The sequence below is a fragment of the Saccopteryx bilineata genome, chromosome X, assembly GCF_036850765.1.
Source record: "Saccopteryx bilineata isolate mSacBil1 chromosome X, mSacBil1_pri_phased_curated, whole genome shotgun sequence".
Taxonomy (NCBI): domain Eukaryota; kingdom Metazoa; phylum Chordata; class Mammalia; order Chiroptera; family Emballonuridae; genus Saccopteryx; species Saccopteryx bilineata.
In genome coordinates, this window is record NC_089502.1 from 54,957,851 (window position 1) to 54,976,507 (window position 18,657).

General features: G+C 41.0%; 1 protein-coding gene across 3 annotated transcripts in view; it reads left to right on the forward strand.

Annotated features, from left to right (window-relative positions):
- DIAPH2 (diaphanous related formin 2) overlaps positions 1-18,657 on the forward strand; it is a 1,004,885-nt gene that overhangs the window by 87,649 nt on the left and 898,579 nt on the right. For 2 of the 3 annotated variants that reach the window (XM_066248744.1, XM_066248746.1), the window contains 2 exons: positions 4,449-4,553; positions 10,931-10,951. In XM_066248744.1, the coding sequence (XP_066104841.1) occupies positions 4,449-4,553; positions 10,931-10,951 (126 nt within the window). The remainder of the gene's footprint in view (positions 1-4,448; positions 4,554-10,930; positions 10,952-18,657) is intronic. The other variant, XM_066248745.1, reaches the window with a different exon arrangement.

The window sequence follows — 18,657 nt, forward strand, 5'->3', positions numbered from 1 at the left end:
AGTTGTTCACTGATTGCTTTCTCATATGTGCCTTGACTGGGGGACTACAGCTGAGCCAGTGACCCCTTGTCCAAGCCAGCAACCTAGGGCGCAAGCCAGAGACCTTGGGCTTCAATCCAGTGACCTTTGGGCTCACGCCAGCGACCGTGGTTTCACATCTAAGATCCCACGCTCAAGCCGGCCATGCTGCACTCAAGCAGATGAGCCTGTGCTCTAGCCAGTGACCTTGGGGCTTCAAACCTAGATCCTCAGAGTCCCAGGCTGATGCTGTATCCACTGCGTCACTGCCTGGTCAGGCTTAAATTTTTTTCAAATTTAATTTATTAGGTTGACATTGATAATAGAATTATAAAAGTTTCTGGTGCACAATTCTACAACACATCATCTGTATATTTTATTGTGTGTTCACAACCTCAAGTCAAGTCTCCCTCCATCATCTTCTATCACCCTTCTCTACCTTCCTTCACCTCCCCTCACCTCCACTTCCCTCCTGCCATCCTCACACTGTTTTCTGTGTCTGTTTATTTTCTTTGCTTAATCCCTTCACCTTTTTCACCCTACCCCCTAATCCCCCCCCCCCGACTTCCTTGGTTAGGTGGGACTGACTCTGTGAGGGTGTGATGGATGCAGCAGGTGTGTTCACATGCTGGCGGGCAGCCACACAGGACAGCAGATTGCTCTGGTCTCCTCAGCTTCTTCTCGTCCTTTACTACCCAAATCCCGATGAAGACTTCTCCGACCATTCTCTCTGTCCTCTGTGTTCCCAACCATCATATACATGCCTCTATTATAGTTATTTCTTTTTTATTTTTATTTTTTTAATTTATTTTAATTTTTTTGTATTTTTCTGAAGCTAGAAATGGGGAGAGACAGACTCCCGCATGCGCCTGACCGGGATCCACCCGGCATGCCCACCAGGGGGCGATGCTCTGCCCCTCTGGGGCGTCGCTCTGTTGCGACCAGAGCCACTTTAGCGCCTGGGGCAGAAGCCAAGGAGCTATCCCCAGCGCTCAGGCCATCTTTGCTCCAATGGAGCCTTGGCTGCGGGAGGGGAAAAGAGAGACAGAGAGGAAGGAGAGGGGGAGGGGTGGAGAAGCAGATGGGCGCTTCTCCTGTGTGCCCTGGCCGGGAATCGAACCCGGGACCTCTGCACGCCAGGCCGACGCTCTACCACTGAGCCAGCCGGCCAGGGCGTATAGTTATTTCTTTACATACTCATTTTTCATACCAGAGAATGAAATACCGTACTTATTTTTATTTCAGAATGATTGCATTGCCCTGGCTGGATAGCTTGGTTGGTTAGAGCATTGTCCAGAAGTGCAGAAACTGAAATTTTAAAAATTTAGAAAAAATAAAGGATAGCATTTGCCATGTAACAAGCATTGTCCCAAGTGCTTCATGAATAATTTCATTTTGTGGATACAGCAGACTTTCAAGCTTCACTCCCTTGGCCAACCTAGCACAGCCCATGGTGCATGCTATGTGTCCATGGTACGTGTTCCTAAATTCAAAATTTAGGAAGTAGAGGAAAATAATAATGACACAGTCCTGCCACGTTAACATGCTATTAGTATTTGGTTGTAGATATTTCACATCCAGTTGTGCAAAGAAGAAACCTTAGACGGAATGGGTGGCCTGCTGAGGGAGTGAGTTCCCTGCTAGTTGAAACTGATACAGCATATGCCTGATTGGAGGTGGCACAGTGGATAAGGCATTGACCTGGAACACTGAGGTCGCTGGTTCGAAACCCTGGGCTTGCCTGGTCAAAGCACATATGGGAGTTGATGCTTCCTGCTCCTCCCCTTCTCTTTCTCTCTCTCTCTCTCTCTCTTTCCCCTCTCCCCTCCCCCCGCCTTTCTAAAATGAATTAAAAAAAAAAAAAACAGGAATGGTCAGAATTACTGAAAATAAAGGAATAGAAATCAATTTAAATATGTGACCATCACAGCAGTGACTTTTAGAACACTTTTATCACCTCAAAGAGAAATATCATGCCCATTAGCAGTCGCTCCGCAATCCCCCCCATCTCGGCCTCCATGGCACCTGGCCACCGCTTATCCACTTTCTGTGTCATAGAATTGCTTATTCTGGACATTTAAGATTTTATTTACTTATTTTAGAGAGAGGATAGAGTGAGAGAAAGGTCGGGGGAGGAGCAGGAAGCATGAACTCATAATAATTGTTTGTTGAATGTGCCTTGACCTGGCGAGCCCAGGGTTTTGAACCATTTATGCATTGCTTGACAGACATTTGGATTGCTTCCTCTCTTTGGTGATGCTGCTATGAATATTAGTGTACAAGTTTTTTTGTGTGGAGGTATGCTTTTATTTCTCTTGGTATAAGGGTCCTGTGGTAACTCTGTGTGCCACTTTTTGAGGAACTACTGTTTCCCAAGGGAGCTGCATCACATCATTTTCACAATTTCTCCACATGCAAATTAACATTTTCTATAGTTTTTATCCCAGCATCCTAGTGGGAGTGGAGTGGTATCTCATTGTAGTTTTGATTTGCATTTCCTTAATGAATAATGATGTTGACCAACATGTGCTTCTTGGCCATTTGTATATCTTCTTTAGAGAGCTGTCTATTCAAATCTTCTGCCCATTTGTAACTGGTTATTTATCCTTTTATTGTTGATTTGTAAGGGATCTTTATATATTCTGGATACAAGTCCTTTCAGACATACAATGTAGAAACATTTTCACCCATTCTGTACGTTGTCTTTTCTTTTGATGTTGCTTTTTTGTTTGTTTGGTTTTTTTGGTGTTTTTCTGAAGTTGGAAATGGGGGGAGTCAGACAGACTCCCGCTTGTGCCCGACCGGGATCCACCCGGCATGCCCACCAGGGGGCGATGTTCTGCCCATCTGGGGCGTCGCTATGTTGCAACCAGAGCCATTCTAGCGCCTGAGGTGGAGGCCATGGAGCCATCCTCAGCGCCCGGGCCAGCCGTGCTCTAATGGAGCCTTGGCTGCCGGAGGGGAAGAGAGAGACAGAGAGGAAGGAGAGGGAAGGGGTGGAGAAGCAGGTGGGCGCTTCTCCTGTGTGCCCTGGCCAGGAATTGAACCCGGGACTTCCGCATGTCAGGCCGACACTCTACCACTGAGCCAACTGGCCAGGGCCTGATGTTGCTTTTTGAAGTATAGACATTTCCAACTGGTGACCCCAAGCATGTGCTAATATTTTGCAAGGGTTAACATGAGGGTCAGAATGAGTACAAAATTATTTGTCTAGTGAAAATGTTATATGTGCGTGTATTACAAAATAAAGGAAGATTCCCAACCAAATTAAAGCTTATTGAATCTCAAAACAATGTGTTCTTCTAACTGAATATTTTCCTTTCCAGTGAGGGATTTTTGTTATTCCAAAATACTATATTTTTAACTATATTTCTGAATTTTTCTTCTGTGACATATTAGAGATATATATTTTCTGTTAATTTACAAATCGTATTTGCTTCTGTAAATAATAGTGATCCTAAGGGAGCATATATCAAATAGTAATGTAACGTGTTTGTTAATTATTTTATTTATTTTACTATCAGGGTAAATAGTTTGCTAAGGCTGTATAATGTAAATTGATGCTTTAAACTGCCAACTTATTCTGTAGAATAGTTAAATTTTTTTCTTTCTGTTCATGATGTGACTAGGTAGAGATATGAGCCATGAAGATAATGGTAGATTTTATACAAGAATACGATATCTGGAGGGGAAAATAAGAGGGAAAGTTCTCCAAAAATAATTATTGTTGTTAGTCACAGCATGACTTACTATTTTACTTTATTTTATTATTTATTTATTTATTTATTTATTTATTTATTTATTTATTTATTTATTATGTTAAGTGAGAGGTGGGGAGGCAGAGAGACAGATTCCCACATGTGTCCCAACTGGGATCCACCCCAGCAAGCCCCCTATCAGGCGATTGCCCATTGGGCACTTGTTCCATTTCTTGGCAACTGAGCTGTTTTAGCACCTGAGGCAAGGCCATGATGCTATTTGCAGCACCTGGGGTCAACTTGCTTGAGCCATTAGAGCCATGGCTATGGGAGGAGAAAAGAGACAGAGAGAGAGAGAGAGAGAGAGAGAGAGAGAGAGAGAGAGAGAAAGAGAAAGAGAGAAAGAGAAAAGGGGGAGGGGTGGAGAAGCAGAAGGTTGCTTCTTCTGTGTGCCCTGATTGGGAATCAAACCCAGGGCTACTACATGCAAGGCCGATGCTCTACCATTGAGCCAGTTGGCCAGGGTGTTTATTTTATTTTCAATTTGTTTTTGAATTTATTGGGTTGACATGGTTCACCAGACCATACAGGTTTCAAGCATACAACTCAGTATAACACCATGCATACCCACCACATCCGTTTTAAGACAGAGAACATTAATATTTATTAATCACTTTTGAACCTCTTCAACAGGAATTTGCTAATGCTCCCAATAAATGTTCTTTCTAACAGGAGGACATGAACCTTAATGAAGAACGCAAAGCTCCTTTACGGAACAAAGACTTTACCACTAAGCACGAGATGGTTGTCCAGTATATTTCTGCCACAGCCAAATCTGTAAGTAGCGAGCCTGTCCTGGCACCAACATAATGAACTTAGCATTATCAGCTTGAAAATCAACAAACCTCAGACCTTCAAGTTCTTGCTGCATTGTACTCATAGAGTCTATTCAGAAAAAAATTATACATGTGTTTTTATGCATTTAGTATACATTTCAAAACTGATCATTAGAATTCCATTATAAACAGGACGGACTAATGACAGCAGGCTCTGGGATATCGAGTGAGGTTTGGGCTGGAGGTTTGGTGCTCTTAGTAACAGTTCACAGCAATTTGCAGATATTCCACTTAATAAACAGTTTGGTACTAGAAAAATTTGGATTTTGAGGGGAAGATACAAATGTAGCCACTTAGTCACAAGCTGTAACTAACTTTATGTTAAAGCTACATGTGTGGTATCTGCTTCCATAAATATTTTAACAGTATTTTTAATATACATTTTTGTTAGTTCTTTTCATTATTTTATGCGATACTAAGTAAACTGCCTCATAATAGTTATTGTACAGTTTAATTTGGTATAAAGAAGGTTGCTTAATAGGAGCATTAATCAAGTCTCTGAATCTCAACAGATTTGAAAGTAAGATTCATTGAAAAGACTTATCAGAAAGAAAAACATAGTGTTTTAATTGAATATGTTACTTTGTTCATATCTTAAAATGCTTCCGATAATAGTCTCCAGGATTGACTTTTTTGTTGTTAAAAGTGTATTTTTGAAATGGAGAAATGTATTGTTTACCTTTCTAGAAAAAACACCTTTCCTTATCTAGAGATCATGAAATCCCTATGCTGTATATGTATATATTATATGTGTATGTATCCACACAACAAAACACGCAGTGATTTTGTATGTGGTATGTATGTTATAGGTGTGTGTATACATATAAATAATGTATATACATACACATTTACATTTAAACATATTTTAAACCAAAAAACTTGACTGGAGAAGAAAATAGTATTTCTTTGGAGAAATATATTCTAAAATGATCTGACTGGCCTATTAATGCTATTTCAGTACAGTAATCGCAGCGGCAGTTACTGGTGCATTTTGCCCTGAATTCTACGATCATATTGATTCTGTATTATACTTTAAGCGAGCTAAATCTGAATGCTGAACTATTTAAACATAACGCATTGCAGCTCTGCCAGAGCAGAACAACAGCATGTTTTTTAATTTGCTTCTGGTATCCAAGGGCAGAAATATGTTTCGAGTGATAAGTGAAATTTGCCGTGAGCGTCGTTTTCAATAGAATTAGGTGATGCGTAGGGTTTTACTTTGAAATTCTGATGAATCTCTTCTCATTTTGCACTCAGGTTATTGTTCACAGTAAAATGCTTTAGGAAAACGCAGGGTGTACGTTCAGTGTTATTCTTCAAATACCTGAAGGCAAATACAGTAGTAAATCTATGTAACCAAATCTGAGTGCAATAGTAATATTTTTTTATATTATCTGTAATATAATATACAGATAATAATTTATGAATAATCATGTCATGTTTTTAATGAGAAGATTTTGTTAGTGTCTCGGGCTCATTTCTTGTTGTTTTGGTTTGTAAGTGGGCTGAGTGTAATGATTATATGAAGCTGTTCTTCACCTTGCGATTCTTACTCTATCGCTATGGAGAACTTGTTTCCATTCATTCTCATATTGTTTCCTTTTCAAATGACCAAAGAAGTGCACACTTTCAGTTATATATTCATTTTTCAGATTAAAATGCTAAAATTTGGGGAAATGTCAAATGAGCTGTCTTGAACGGCTTTATTCAAAAAATGGAAATGGAATGCTTCCCAAAGACATGGAAAATTCTAAGTTTAAGGCGTTCGCCTCAAACATAATTCTTGACTGTATGATAACCTTTGTATTATTCAACATACATTTATTTGCTAATATTTTTCATGGAGTAAATATTATGGTGAAAGAAAGCCTGTTGATAAGCATGTTTAAAGCTTTCTCACTGTGGGGAGACATTAATTAGTGCGCTGTTTTCTGTTGTTAAAACAAAGAAAATTGCTTATGCAAATCTTTTTTTTTTTTTATGATAGAAACACAGAGGCAGAGACAGGAAGAGGTAGATGAGATGCATCAACTCATGGTCACTTTCACCTTAGTTGTTTATTGATTGCTTCTTTTTTTTTTTTTTTTCATTTTCTTTTCTGAAGCTGGAAACAGGGAGAGACAGTCAGACAGACTCCCGCATGCGCCCGACCGGGATCCACCCGGCACGCCCACCATGGGGCGACGCTCTGCCCACCAGGGGGCGATGCTCTGCCCATCCTGGGCGTCGCCATGTTGCGACCCTCCTGGGCGTCGCCATATTGCGACCAGAGCCACTCTAGCGCCTGGGGCAGAGGCCACAGAGCCATCCCCAGCGCCCGGGCCATCTTTGCTCCAATGGAGCCTCGGCTGCGAGAGGGGAAGAGAGAGACAGAGAGGAAGGCGCGGTGGAGGGGTGGAGAAGCAAATGGGCGCTTCTCCTATGTGCCCTGGCCAGAATCGAACCCGGGTCCTCCGCACGCTAGGCCGACGCTCTACCGCTGAGCCAACCGGCCAGGGCTTGATTGCTTCTTATATGTGCCTTGATGGGGGTACTACAGCTGGGCCAGTGACCCCTTGCTGAAGCCAGTGACCATGGGCTTCAAGCCAGTGACTGTTGGATCATGTCATTGATCCCATGCTTAAGCCAGTGACCCCGCACTTAAGCTGACTTCCTCAGGGTTTTGAACCTGGGTGCTCAGCGTCCCAGGTCTGTGCTCTGTCCACTGCACCACCACTGGTCAGGAGCTTATGCAATTTCTTTTTGAAGGTGAAAAGGATGCCATTCAGTGACAAATAGTCCTCTCCTCTTTTGACCTCTTCATGATATGACAATAAAATTTGCATAAATTATAACCTAATGTATGGCTGTTCACCTGTGTGTTACCAAGGTTTCCATCCTCTTGCATATCTTACTCTTTTTTATGTTTAGTTTTTCATTATGTTGATCCAGTAATTAAAAATGTTTCCTCACTTTATAGTAGATAGGATTGTAGCCCCTTTTTTTATGAAAATGATTTAGAAGTAGTCAAAACTTTCAACTTGAAGTAAAAATAAAGTTACAGGCTAGAGTCCCTGGTGGAAAAATGTTTTATAGCCACATGTAAAACATGTGAGAATTACAGTTAAAGTGGAACATAAATTGTATATTTCCTTCTTTAATACCTACGTTAGTTATTTCATATGGCATTGAAACACAAACAAACAATGAGCTCAGTATGAAATGTCCACCATTTTTCTGGGTTCCTGCAAGGATAGTACAGCAGAATAAAACCAGACACAGGTCTGTGCTCACAACCTGTTTCTAAAGCAAAGGGGACAATGAGACTACCTCTTGTTGTGTAATTAACTTTGCTAAAATTAGCATGGAAGAAGACACTATAAAGGCAATCTAAAGATCATAATGAAAACTATTGCTTAATTTTTCTCTCTTCAATTCCCATAATAGAGAATGTTGAGTTGTGTGAGTATTAAAGGAAGATGGAGCTTGAGTAACTGTCAGCAATGAAATCGGGAGTGAAGAGGAACCTTTTATCTCCACAGACAGGACTTGTTTGCTGATTGTAGCAAGTGTGGTTCTGGCCCTCACCTGGGGTAGTTGGTATATGTAGATCATCTGGCCACAAATAATCTGAAATTTTCAACACCAACATGTTTTCAGAAATGGAAAACCAAGCTATATTAACATTGTGAATGTTGTCAGACCCATTCATAATCGTGAAAAGACAGCATTTTCCATGTCCGATGAGACAGCCTATATGGACAGTTTGAGGACGAGTTAGTCACTGAAACCCTAAGCTTAGTGGGCCGCCTGCCAATGTTCTTATTAGAACATTAGGGAACCAGTTAATTTCTAATTTAAATTACAATCTTTGAAGTTGAGGGGTTTTTTTTTTTTTTTATTTTTTTTTATTTTTTATTTATTTTTTTTTTTTTGAGAGAGAGAGAGACGGACATTGAGCTGCTTCTGTATGTGCCCTGACTAGGGATCGAACTGGCAACCTCTGTGCTCCAGGATGACGCTCCAACCAACCGGGCTATTGGCCAGGGTTAATTTTTATGAATTTTTTTTTAGAGAGACAGAGAGAGGAAGAGAGAGGGGGGGAAGGGGAAGAGAAGCATTCATTTGTTGTTGAACTCACTCGTGAATTCTTTGGTTGCTTCTGGTGCATGCCCTGACCAGGAATTGAACCTGCAACCTTGTCATTTGGGACGACACTCTTAACCAACTGAACTAACTGGCCGAGGCCTGAATATGTCCAATTACATTTTTGAAGACACAGGCATCCTTGAGAGAAAAAAATCTCAGTAGGAAATAAGTTTAAATTGTGATACCAAATACATCTATAGATTTTTTTAGATTGAGCTATACATATAAAAAGCAGTTAAAGTTAGAGTATATATATGTGTGTGTTTATATACATGTATTATGGCTTTGCTTCTGCCATTATCAGATACTTGCTTTCTCAAGCCCTCTTTCCAGGCATGATCTGGATTTGGTGCAGCAACTGAACCCAAACATGACCAAACCAGTTTCTCTTAGCCCCTTTTAGCCCCTCTGCCAGTGTCATCTGTTTGCTGCACGTGCTCTAGCTAAATGCAGTCGTTCAGCAATGTGAATGAATCATTACGTGGACCATATTCTGGTCATTTCACTGGGTACAGACCTGCCTTAATTGTTAATACAGGCTGGCATTCTTTTTCTTGTCTCGCGTCTGTTCTAAATAAACAAGGGACAAATAAGACTCTATCTTTTTGGTGGGAGGAAATAATTTAGGTCAATAGAATATCTTTCAACTCGGAAGACTGTTAAAAGCACCAGAGAGGCTTTTACTCAATTAATCACTGCCTGTAGTCTGTTGAGTGAATATTTAAGAAAGCTTCTTCTCTCTTTTTGGAGAGCCATGGGTTCCTCTGAAGAAATTTGCTTGGAGACTGTCATTATCCTTTTATATCTTGTGGTATCAGGTTCAACTTTGAATCTTATTGGGATTTCACTTATATTTGATTTTGATTTTTAAAGTCCTAGCTGAAAAGTAGAATACATGTTGACATGTTGATAATAACTGCTATCAGCTTAATGGTTTTAGTTTGTAGATTAGCTTTTTTGGGGACACTGCTTCTTAATATTCAAGTGTAGAGATCTGATAACAATGATTTTATTTATATACTGCTCACAAATGTTAGGGGATATTTCAAAATGAATATGAAGCGATAAAATATTCCCTAATGTTTTTGAGCAGTATATTTGGATTTTGGCATAAGATTATGTTTAAGACTATGATTTTAACTTCTTTTTTAATTTTATTTATTGATTGATTTCGAGAGACAGAAGAATTGGAGGAGAGAGAGGAAGAAAGAAAGAGAGAAGCATTCATTTGTTGTTTCACTTAGTTGCTCATTAATTGATTGCTTCCCGTATGTGCACTGACTGGGAATTGAACCCGCATCCTTGGCTTTTCGGGATGACGCTCTAACCCACTGAGCTACCTGGTCAGGACCTACTTCTTTTCAAAACAAAATTTTGTCTTTTAGAAATTCTCTTATCTCTTACCCATTAGGAAAAGTTGAATTGAAGTTACAATTTTGAACTGTTTCCTCCTTACGGCTGTGTGCATGTTTAGATAGAAAATGCTTCTTGTCTTCACATTTCTATGGAAAATTCCGCTCTTCTAGTAGAGATGCTAGGATAGTCTAGAAAACTAGAATCATAAGCAACCTATCTTTCTTGTAATTTTCAAGTATAACACAATATATTATAAACCTTAAATCTATAACCATATAAAATATTCCAGTTTTCAATCATAAGTTCATTTTTTAGTACATGACTTTGAATACAACATTTATATTCTAAAATACTGTATTTCAACGGTAAGCGTATACTTGTTAGAACAGGGAAAGAAAAAAACAAGCAATATTTAGGAAAAAATTAATTTTCTATTGATTTTTTGAGGGGCTATGGGCTGGTAAAATAACTGATGCATAATTACACTGACTCTTCCATTAGTTGGTATTTTGATTGCACCATATGAGAATCCCATCACAGTACATTAAAAAAAATCCTCAAATTGTAATAATCTTTTATTTGGGCCACCTTATTCAGCAGACTTGACACATTTTTGAAATATGGTAGAAATGAATATTGATACATATTTTTTAGTCTCTAGAGCTAAAGTATTAAAAGCATACATAGCATTAACTATTTACTAATTTACTAAACATTCCTGTGTAAAGCTTCTAATTATTAATACTATTGCTGTTTGTTTTTCTTTTTCTTTTCTTTTTTTTGTTTGTTTGTTTTTTTGCACCATAACCACTCTTCGTTGACCACTGAATGCAGATAGTTGGAAGTAAAGTTGCGGTGAGTACCAAAGATGTGTATTACCCTTAGATGTAATTTTGTGCTTTTTGGAATTGAGTGATTTTTGCTTATAGTATCTTATATGTTCGGTTATTCCTTTGGTGTGTATTTTACCAAAGCAGTGAGATGAATATTAAAATCAGGTGATTAGAATTTCACTATGAAAAGTATTTTTCCTGTGGTTTTGGGAAATGTTTTAGGACTAGAACATGCTTGTGTAGTTTGTCTTAGAAAGTTGTATATTTTGGGGGGGAATTGTGCCTGTGTCAGTTATGATTCTGATGAAGTTGCTTGTTTCACCTCAGTTTTCAGGATGGCAGGAAGAAACTCCTGAATGTTGGCTTATACCCACAGGAATTCTTATTAAAAATATCTCACTCTGATTTTAGTATCACTGAGCATATAGCGTAATGAAGGCAACCCTTGCTGTTCATTCAGGAAGCCTGGGTGCTGTCTTTGTTGGGTGCTACTAATCAGTTGTGATTAGTTTACGTTATCTTTTAAAAGTGTTATATTCATGACACTGTGTTTCAGTGTTATAATCACATGATATAATATCACGTAACATACCAAAAGGGCCTGTATTGTAGTTGAGGGCTATTTGTAATTGCCTCACCTTCATGACTAAGCAGTCTATAGCAGGAAACATCTGTCACATCACCAAGTACCCTGGTATCCAGAATAGTGAATGTATTTAATATTTGTTATACTTTCAATATTTGATTTCTTCTTTTCTCTTTTTTTCATTCACTGTGACATCTAGGGAAACAGCCATCAATCTTTTGGGATAATTTAAAAAATCAGTACATATTTCTTTAATGCTTATTATGCACAAAGAACTGTGCAGTGATGACTGGAAAATAAGAATGATCCCAGATCTTTTAGTTTTAATGATGTATGTTGAAATAATCAAACCTTACCTTGTGTGTGCTGATCGTAACTAGACAGCCGGTCCTCAAATAGCATTGTTTCATCCAGCTTTGTTTCATTATAACGTTGATGAGATGATAGGAACTGAACACTTGTTTATATCAATTAGACTGTGATAAAATTGGTTTCATTACATGTCATGTGGCATAAAGCTGCAGTCTCTAAGAACCTATGGATGATGTTAAGTGAGCACTTATTACAATAGGAATTCATCAGCAGGAGAGAGAAGTAGGGTTAGAGTAATTAAAGAAAACTCCATGAAAATTCCAGGATTTAAACTGGACTTTTAAGGCCATGCCCACTTGGCTCAGTGGTAGAGTGTTGGCCCGGCATGTGAATGTCCCAGGTTCAAGTTGAAGTCAGGGCACACAGGAGAAGCAACCGTCTGCTTCTCCACTCCTCCCCCTTCTCTTCCTCTCTCTCTCCCCCCACCTTCTACAGCCATTGCTTGATTGGTTTAAGTGAGTTGGTCCAGGTGCTGAGTATGGCTCCCTGGCCTCATCTCAGGTGCTTAAAATAGCTCGGTTGCCAAGCAACAGAAGAACAGCCTCAGGTAGGGAGAGCATCGCCTCATTGGGGGCTTGCTGAGTGGATCCCAGTCAGGGTGCATGTGGGAGTTTGTCTCTCTGCCTCTCCTACTCTCACTTAATAAAAATAAATAAAGAAAAGAAGATAAAACTGAGCTTTCAGGAACAGATCGTTGTGATGGTTTGAATTTGACAAGGGAGAGGAGATTGTGGAGAAGCTCCCAGATTAGGGAAGGACTACTCAGTGCAAAGGCTTGGAGAAAACCAAATTGTTGGGGAGTGGGAGGGGTCAGGGTGAGAGAGAAGGAGGGAAGCAAGAAATGAGGTTGAGTTTGGTGGAATAAAGAATGTATATTGGAAAAGAATGTAAAACCAAGTTGAAAGAGGACTTGAAGTCCAAGCAGAATATTAGAAATTAGTTTGAGCCATGTTAAGGAGGGTTTAAGAAGAATCAATGAAAGTAGTAGGTAGACTGCATTAGGCAAATGGTTTTCAAACTTGAAAGTGTATCATAATGCAGTTTTTGTCCTTTTTTTGGGATGGGCGAATAAGGCTGAGAACTGCACATTTTTTTTATCAAGTGCTATAGGAGATTCTAGTAAGGTCAGCTGAGGAGCATACTGTGAGAAATACTGGATTAGGTTAGAGAGAGATTTGTTCGGGGGGCTGCCTAGGATACTTGCGTGTGAGTCAGCGAGGACCTGTATTGAACTGGAAGGTAGGTATAGAGGGGAGGGGTTAAATAACGGGTTCTGAGCAATAAAGGAATCTTGAGCTTATTTGATTGTGGGCCGGAGGCAGCCTATATTTTGGTCTTGGCACCATAAGCAATCTAATGGCCTGTGCCAAAAACCAGTGAAGTACTACCAATGTGACCACATTCAGGTACCAAGTTCCATTGATTATGTTTCCTAGATAACTTTCAGCTCGCTCCCCTAGCAACCTACACCACGGCTCCCTTCTTTTGCCTCGACTTCGAGCCCTCCTGTGGTGGCTGCAGCCTCCTGGGTCATCTTCTAGTCTTTGTTCTCTCAGCGTCTGCATCAGTGGTTTTCAGCCAAGGATTATAGACTCTATAATCTTTTATTTTTTATTTTAAGAGAGAGAGGGAGGGACCCTGGCCGGTTGGCTCAGCGGTAGAGTGTCGGCCTGGTGTGTGGGGGACCCGGGTTCGATTCCCGGCCAGGGCACATTGGAGAAGCGTCCATCTGCTTCTCCACCCCTCCCCCTCTTCTTCCTCTCTGTCTCTCTCTTCCCCTCCTGCAGCAGAGGCTCCATTGGAGCAAAGATGGCCCGGGCACTGGGGATGGCTCCTTGGCCTCTGCCCCAGGCGCTAGAGTGGCTCTGGTCGTGGCAGAGCGACCCCCCGGAGGGGCAGAGCATCGCCCCCTGGTGGGCGTGCCGGGTGGATCCCGGTCGGGCGCATGCGGGAGTCTGTCTGACTGTCTCTCCCCGTTTCTAGCTTCAGAAAAAAAAAAAGGGGGGGGGAGGGAGGGAGGGAGAGAGAGAGAGAGAGAGAGAGAGAGAAAGAGAGAGAGAAGCATCAACTCATAGTTTTCACTTTAGTCATACATTGAGCTTCTCCTATGTGCCTTGAAATGGCCGAGCCTTTGTCCCCTTGCTCAAACTAGCAACCTTTGGGCTCAAGCTGCAGAGCTTTGGGATCATGTGGCCAATCTCTCCTCACCCCTACCCCCTGCTCAAGCCAGTAACCCACTGCTGATGAGCCTGCGGTCAGAGCCAGCGACTTCGGGGATTCGAATTGACGGGTTCAGTGTTCCCGGTCGATACTTTTTCCGCTGTGCCACCACCCGTCAGGCCAGACTCTGTAGTCTTCATATGACATCAGGGCGGTTAACTGTTTCACGTACTGCCACTTTCAGATGGCCCCTGTTCCCCTTTCTGATCTTATCCTTGCTTCCTTTCTAATTCCATCTCCAGCTACATCCTTCCTTCTTCCTGTCATCTGTGTGGACAGCCGCACTCGGCAATTCCTTGCATCCTAGTCTTTAATCCTTCTACATCAAGCACACTGTGTCTCTGAGCTAGAATGCCCTTTTCTTTTTAGTGCGCCTGGCAAGCTCCTGAATATCCGTCATGATTAAGCCTCATGTCAATCTTAGGAGAAGCGCCTTCCTTCCCACAGCCCTGTGTATATAGCTGTGTTATAATAATATTTCACATATTTCATTTTATTACATCATTTATATGTCTTTCTTCCCCCATGAACATAGCTCCTGCTCTCAGAATACTAGGTCTAATGGGGAAGACAGACAGGTCAGTGCAATAAAGGGAGGACCTAGAGATACAGTACAGTGCAAGCTGCAAATATGGCTGCTGTGCGTGCTTCATGGAAGTGTCATTTTGTCCGAGAATGTTTGCACAGACAGTACAGTGAGATAGGTGCAGTGGTGGGATTCGGCTGGTTCACACCGGTTCGGCAGAACTGATACCTAATATTTTGTTGAGTTCGGTGAACCGGTTGTTAAAATGGCACTTGTCATCAGTGTTCTCTCTAAGGGGGGGAAGCCTGGGCAGCTGCCCAATGTGGAAATCACAGATTTACATTCCTCACTTTTTTGTGTGTGTGACAGAGACAGAGAGACAGAGTCAGAGAGAGGAACAGATAGGGACAGACAGACAGGAAGGGAGAGAGATGAGAAGCATCAATTCTTCGTTGCAGCACCTTAGTTGTTCAATGATTGCTTTCTCAAATATACCTTGACTGGGGGGGCTACGGCAGACTGGGTAACCCCTTGCTCAAGCCAGCGACCTTGGGTTCAAGCTGGTGAGCTTTGCTCAAACCAGATGAGCCAGCCAGTGACCTTGGGCTTTCGAACCTGGGTCCTCTGCATCCCATTCCAACGTTCTATCCACTGCGCCACCGCCTGGTCAGGCCTTACTCTTTTTTATTTTATTTTTTTTTATTAAATTTAATGCAGTGACATTGATAAATCAGGGTACATATGTTGAGAGAAAATATCTCTAGATTATTTTGACATTTGATTGTGCTGTATACCCCTCCCCCAAAGTTAAATTGTCTTCTGTCACCTTCTATCTGGTTTTCTTTGTGCCCCTCCCCTCCCCTAACCCCTCTCTCCTTTTTCACCCCCTCCCCCCTCCCCCAACCTCCCGCCTCTGTTGCCATCACATTCTTGTTCATGTCTCTGAGTCTCATTTTTATGTCCCTTCTATGTATGGATTCATCTTAGTTTTTTTTTTTTTTTCTGATTTACTTATTTCACTCCATATAATGTTGTCAAGGTCCATCCATGTTATTGTAAATGATCCGATGTCATCATTTCTTATGGCTGAGTAGTATTCCATAGTATATATGTACCAAAGCTTTTTAATCCACTCGTCCTCTGACGGACACTTGGGCTGTTTCCAGATCTTAGCTATTGTGAACAATGCTGCCACAAACAGGCCTTACTCTTTTTGAACATTCCTCTGAGCAACAGCATATTCTCAGCGCCCATAGTAGTGTTCATTCCATCAACAAGTGAAAAAAATTGCAAGTAAGGATGCCAATCAAGAAGCAATATGGACATATCTTACATAACAATTTTATTGGTTTTTGTCAGGCATTATTGAATATTTTTTCATGAATATTTTAAAATTCTTTCTTATAACAATCTAGTTTTGTGTACCTCTTTTATTGTTCTTATTTAAGTATTAAATGCATGAAATAATTAACTATCTTTCAGTAGATCATTTTTTCATACTTAAAACAGTCATTAGGGCAGAGAACCAGTTGTTAAATTATTTGAATCCCACCACTGCACAGGTGTTATGACGGATCTGCAGCATAAATGATTTCATACCCATTGTCTTATCCATGACCTGCTTCTCACATTGGAGTTTGCAAACCCTGCTTAAAGGGAGGCAACTAGAGGAATCAGAGTCTAGAGGAAGTGACAAAGGATTTATTCCAGAAGTTTAGATGCAAGGGGTTCCTAAAGGGAGAAGTTTTGTGCTGTTGCCTGGAGACTAGAGAGAGGAGCAGAAAAGCAGCATTTAAAAGTACTCAGGTGAAAGTCAGGTACAAAAAGGCTTGTTTTCATGGTGTCCTTAATCTTCAAAAGACAGGAAATATTTGTTTATTGCTAAAATGGCAGAGAAGAATTCCATAGAAGTGTTCCAGAGAGAAGGATTTCTAGAACAACCACTTTCAGTATCATAGTTGCCTAGGAATGATGTACGTTATTTAAAAAAAAATGAGTGATTTAGAAGCCGGATTGAAATGGGAAAGATGGAGTATGAAATGAACGGAGTCTGCATGACCCTGTTTGCCTTTTGTCTGTTCACTGTTGATTAGAAGCAGAAGCAGAAATGGAGGTGTGTGAGGCTCTCCTGAACTTGAACTCCCGTCAGTTTTGCTTTTCACAGTTCCCCTTTATAAATGGAACTTGAAAAAGCAGGCTGGATAATGGCATGTTACCTGAACAGAACCAGCCTCTCAGCCTCCTGCAGTCTTGCTTTTTGACTTGGCTCATCTAATAGTTATTTATTTTTTTTTTTTTTTGCATTTTTCTGAAGCTGGAAACAGGGAGAGACAGTCAGACAGACTCCCACATGCGCCCGACCGGGATCCACCCGGCACGCCCACCAGGGGCGACGCTCTGCCCACCAGGGGGCCATGCTCTGCCCATCCTGGGTGTCGCCATGTTGCGACCAGAGCCACTCTAGCGCCTGGGGCAGAGGCCACAGAGCCATCCCCAGCGCCCGGGCCATCTTTGCTCCAATGGAGCCTTGGCTGCGGGAGGGGAAGAGAGAGACAGAGAGGAAGGCGCGGTGGAGGGGTGGAGAAGCAAATGGGCGCTTCTCCTATGTGCCCTGGCCGGAATCGAACCCGGGTCTTCCGCACGCTAGGCCGACGCTCTACCGCTGAGCCAACCGGCCAGGGCTTCTAATAGTTATTTTTGCACAGAACGTTTTCCTTCCTGTGTCAGCACTTCACCCATCCTCCGCGACTCTTCCCTGAAGCCGTCCTGGTTCCCATCCCCTTCCCCACCCCTCCCCCCCTCAATTTTCACATAATAATTTATCTGAATTTCTGTAACACTTTTTTTTCTATTATAGAAACATTTTCTACTTTGTCTTATACTTCCTTTTTAAAATTATTTTTATTTATTCATTTTAGAGAAGAGAGACAGAGAGATAGAGAGAAGGGGGAGGGGTAGGAAGCATCAACTCCCATATGTGCCTTGACTGGGCAAGCCCAGGGTTTTGAACCAGTGACTTCAACATTCCAGGTCGATGCTTGATTCACTGCGCCACCACAGGTCAGGCATCTTATACTATCTATTACATTATATATTCCTTAAGGGTTCCTCTTATAATGCTCCCATTTTACTTTATAGCAGCCATTTTCAATCTTTTTCATGTCATGGCACACATAAACTAATTACTAAAATTTTAGGATATGTTTTCTTTGAATATATATACCCTGATTTATTGATGTCACCCCATTAACATTAATAAAAATTTATTAAAAAATAAGAAAATAAAATTTTGTGGCACACCAAAAAGTGTGTAGTATTTGGCCAACCTGACCAGAGAAATAGGTATAATTTTGAATCCTTCACACTGGATGCCTATTATTGTGTTGGCTGTTGTCTTTTTCTTTTTTTTAATTTGGCAGTCTAACGGGAAAGAGGTCAGTGCCCCAGACCAAATAGTAAGCTATTGTATATTTTAAAATTCTTGCAGAACACCAGTTAAAAATGGCTGCTTTATAATAATGTATAAGCCTTGAGTAATATTGTCACCCTATGAGTCTGTCTTTTATATCTGTAGTATAGTCCATGTAAAGGGATGTAAATTTTGGTAGAGGTCATGGGTTTAGAAGCAAATAGACCTGGGTTAAGATTCCTACTCTGCTACATACTAGCTGTGTGACCTTAGATAATTTACTCAACCTCTCTGAATCTCTGTCTCCCCATCCATAAAATGAGGATAATAATACTAAATTTAGGATGGTTTGGAGTTTATTGTTTATATTTAATATATTTAACACATAAAGAGGCTTGCAAATACTAGGACTAAATTGATATATATTTTATATATAAATGTCTGTCTGTTTTATGTAAGAGAGAGAGAGGCAGACAGACAGGAAGGGAGAGAGGTTAAAAGCAGCATCTTGTAGTTGTGGCACTTTAGTTGTTCATTGATTGCTTTCTCATATGTACCTTGATGGGGGGGTGCTGAACCAGTGACCTTGGGCTCAAGCCAGCAACCATGAGGTCA